Source organism: Hoplias malabaricus, chromosome 4 (assembly GCF_029633855.1).
Source record: "Hoplias malabaricus isolate fHopMal1 chromosome 4, fHopMal1.hap1, whole genome shotgun sequence".
In the NCBI taxonomy this organism is placed as follows: domain Eukaryota; kingdom Metazoa; phylum Chordata; class Actinopteri; order Characiformes; family Erythrinidae; genus Hoplias; species Hoplias malabaricus.
The window spans coordinates 4053197-4056909 of NC_089803.1; the positions used below are offsets into that span (position 1 = coordinate 4053197).

At 38.6% G+C, this 3713-nt stretch overlaps 1 gene segment (V, D, J or C); it reads left to right on the plus strand.

Annotated features, from left to right (window-relative positions):
* Positions 1–1019: 1019 nt before the first annotated feature.
* LOC136693908 (immunoglobulin kappa variable 4-1-like) lies at positions 1020–1902 on the plus strand. The segment is given in 2 exon segments: positions 1020–1166; positions 1571–1902. Coding segments are annotated over 2 exon segments (366 nt in total).
* The last annotated feature ends 1811 nt before the right edge of the window (positions 1903–3713 follow it).

Consider the following 3713-nt stretch of genomic DNA (forward strand, 5'->3'; position numbering starts at 1 on the left):
CAGGTTTACCATCACTCTCTAATCCTTCTCCACTTTCATTAGACTGATTAACATCAGGTTTACTGTCACTCTCTAATCCTTCTCCACTTTCATTAGACTGATTAACATCAGGTTTACCGTCACTCTCTAATCCTTCTCCACTTTCATTAGACTGATTAACATCAGGTTTACCGTCACTCTCTAATCCTTCTCCACCTTCATTAGACTGATGAACATCAGGTTTACCATCACTCTCTAATCCTTCTACACCTTCATTAGACTGATTAACATCAGGTTTACCATCACTCTCTAATCCTTCTCCACTTTCATTAGACTGATTAACATCAGGTTTACCGTCACTCTCTAATCCTTCTCCACCTTCATTAGACTGATGAACATCAGGTTTACCATCACTCTCTAATCCTTCTACACCTTCATTAGACTGATTAACATCAGGTTTACCATCACTCTCTAATCCTTCTACACCTTCATTAGACTGATTAACATCAGGTTTACAGTCACTCTCTAATCCTTCTCCACCTTCATTAGACTGATTAACATCAGGTTTACCATCACTCTCTAATCCTTCTCCACTTTCATTAGACTGATTAACATCAGGTTTACCATCACTCTCTAATCCTTCTCCACTTTCATTAGACTGATTAACATCAGGTTTACCATCACTCTCTAATCCTTCTACACCTTCATTAGACACATCAACATCAGGTTTACCATCACTCTCTAATCCTTCTACACCTTCATTAGACTGATTAACATCAGGTTTACCATCACTCTCTAATCCTTCTACACCTTCATTAGACTGATTAACATCAGGTTTACCATCACTCTCTAATCCTTCTACACCTTCATTAGACTGATTAACATATTAAATATTAAAATAATAATATATATTTTTTCTAATTTCTTATTTTTCAGTTGAATGTAAAAAGAAGTAATGATCCACAGCTAATTCATGATATTAATAAAAAAAATGTAGGTAGTTTTCCTCATTTCCATAGAGAGGGTCCACTTTGCATCATGAGCCCATGCTTCAGTGCTCTGCTAGTGTTTATAGTCCTGTGAGTTTAACACTTCATGACTGAGAGCTGCTGCCCCACAAACTTCACCCACAGCAACCATGACTTTGGTCTCCATCTTCATCTGGACACTGGCGCTCTGGACGAGAGGTAACACACTCAGTTACCTTTTCAAGAGATGTATACATCTGAGGTGAAATAGTATATGTATTTACCTTTAGAAATTACAGTAAACAAACCTTAGAACATAGAAGTTCAATTTATAAAATAGTTAAACTCAAATATAAATAATTTAAAAGATTATGAAATAATTTAAATTCTACTTCATCTAAAGTACCCAACTTGTGTATTATTTAAAATATACTTTTTAATTAAACAAAATATTACTATTGCCATCATTCATTCATTCATTCATTATCTGTAACCCTTATCCAATTCAGGGTCGCGGTGGGTCCAGAGCCTACCTGGAATCATTGGGTGCAAGGCTTATATTATTGTAAATAGTTTTATTATTATTATAATATGTTTACACATTTTATTTAATTTTCCTTCAGGATCCATTGGTCAGGTGACTGTTACTCAGACTCCAGAAGTGAAAACTGTTTCTACAGGACAATCAGTCACCATCAACTGTAGAACCAGTAGCGGAGTTTATAATGGCAACTATCTTGCCTGGTATCAGCAGAAACCTGGAGAAGCTCCTAAACTCCTGATCTACTTGGCTAACAGGAGACAGTCAGGTATTTCAGATCGTTTCAGTGGCAGTGGATCTGGATCTGACTTCACTCTGACCATCAGTAACGTCCAGAATGAAGATGCAGGAGATTATTACTGTCAGAGTTACCATAGTGGCTATGTGTTCACACAGTGAAATAGAGTCGTACAAAAACCTCCCTCAGTCAGAGACTGCACAGAGACTGCACTGCTGCAGCTGCACCCTACTGCAGGTGCTGAGGGGGAGGATGATACACACAATAACACACTCTGTGGAGGAGAGACACACACCTCACTAACACACACCTCCACACACAATAACACATTCTGTGGAGGAGAGACACACACCTCACTAACACACACCTTCACACACAATAACACACTCTGTGGAGTCGAGACACACACCTCACTAACACACACATTCTACACACTTTGTGTGTGTGTGTGTGTGTGTGTGTGCGTGAGTGGGGCTGTGTGCCCATCTCCCAGGATTATTTCTAATTTCTGAAGGTCTGTGTGTATAGTGTTCTCTAGTTATTCTGAATTTCTGACCCTGAAGGAGGAAGTGCATCTGTGTCTTCACCTCTACACTCTCACGGTGACCACACACTCTCTCCTCTCTTGGCCAGGTACTTGGTCAGGATCCATTTCTGCTGTGGGTCTCTCCACTCTCTCTTTATATCTCTTTAAGCACTGATCCTTGTGGAACACCATATTTAACTAAAGTATGATTAGAGGATTTATTATTCAGATAAACAAATTGATAACGATCGGATAAATAAGATCTGAACCAAGAGAGGGCAGATCCTTTTATTCCTACCAGATTTTCCAGCCTATCAAGAAGCATCACATGATCTATGGTATCAAACGCTGCACTAAGGTCAAGCAGCACCAGAATAGAGATATAGCCCTTATCATATGAAAGGAGTAAGTCATTAGTTACTCTTGTTAGAGCCGTTTCTGTGCTGTGATTTGGTCTAAATCCAGACTGAAAAATGTCATGAATGTCATTGTTTTGTAGAGAAGAGCACAACTGCTGTGACACGACTTTTTCTAGAATCTTAGCAATAAAAGGGAGGTTTGATATTGGCCTGTAGTTTGCCAGTACAAGAGGGTCAAGATTGGGTTTTTTAATAATTGGTTTGATTACCGCTAGTTTCAGAGGTTTTGGTACATATCCAATGTTGAGGGATGAGTTTATTATTGTGAGTAATGGTCTAATGACTTTAGGTAACATTTGTTTAAATAATTGTGTTGGTACAGGATCCAGTAAGCATGAAGTTGATTTAGATGAGCTAATTAAACTAAGCAAGTCATTTTTATCGACAGAATTCAAGTAGTCTAAGTGCACCTCAGAGCTGGCAGGGGGTTCATCTACGAGAGCCGATGTGACTTTGGACTGATTTTGGATTTTGAGGCGAATGCAAGCAATTTTATCATTAAAAAACCTCATAAAGTCATTGCTACAGAAATCAGAGGGAACAATGGGGTTGATTTCCTTTTTGTTTCCAATTAGATTTGATACAGTGCTAAAAAGGAATCTAGGGTTGTCTTTGTTGTTTTCTATAAGGGAAGAGATGTACTGTGATTTGGCTTTAGATAAGGCATGTTTGTAGTCGGTGAGGCTGTGCTGCCATGCAATTCGGAAACATTCTAGTTTTGTGTGTCTCCAATTACGTTCATGGTTACGAGCAGCCAGTTTTAATGCACGCGTGCTGTCACTGTACCATGGAGCAAGCCTTTTCTCTCTAAATTGTTTGGTCTTGACTGGTGCAACACTATCTAGGTTTGTACACAATAAGTGGTGTAGGTTGTTTGTAATGAGCTCAAGGTCATTTGGGTGAGTTGGAAAAGAAATGGTGGTAAGGTCTGGAAGGTTGTTGATAAAATCACTAACTGTTGAGGATGTTATAGTGCGCTTTCTAATATAGCGTGGTTGTGGACAAATATCAAAGTTTAACGCAATTTCATATGTGATTAGAT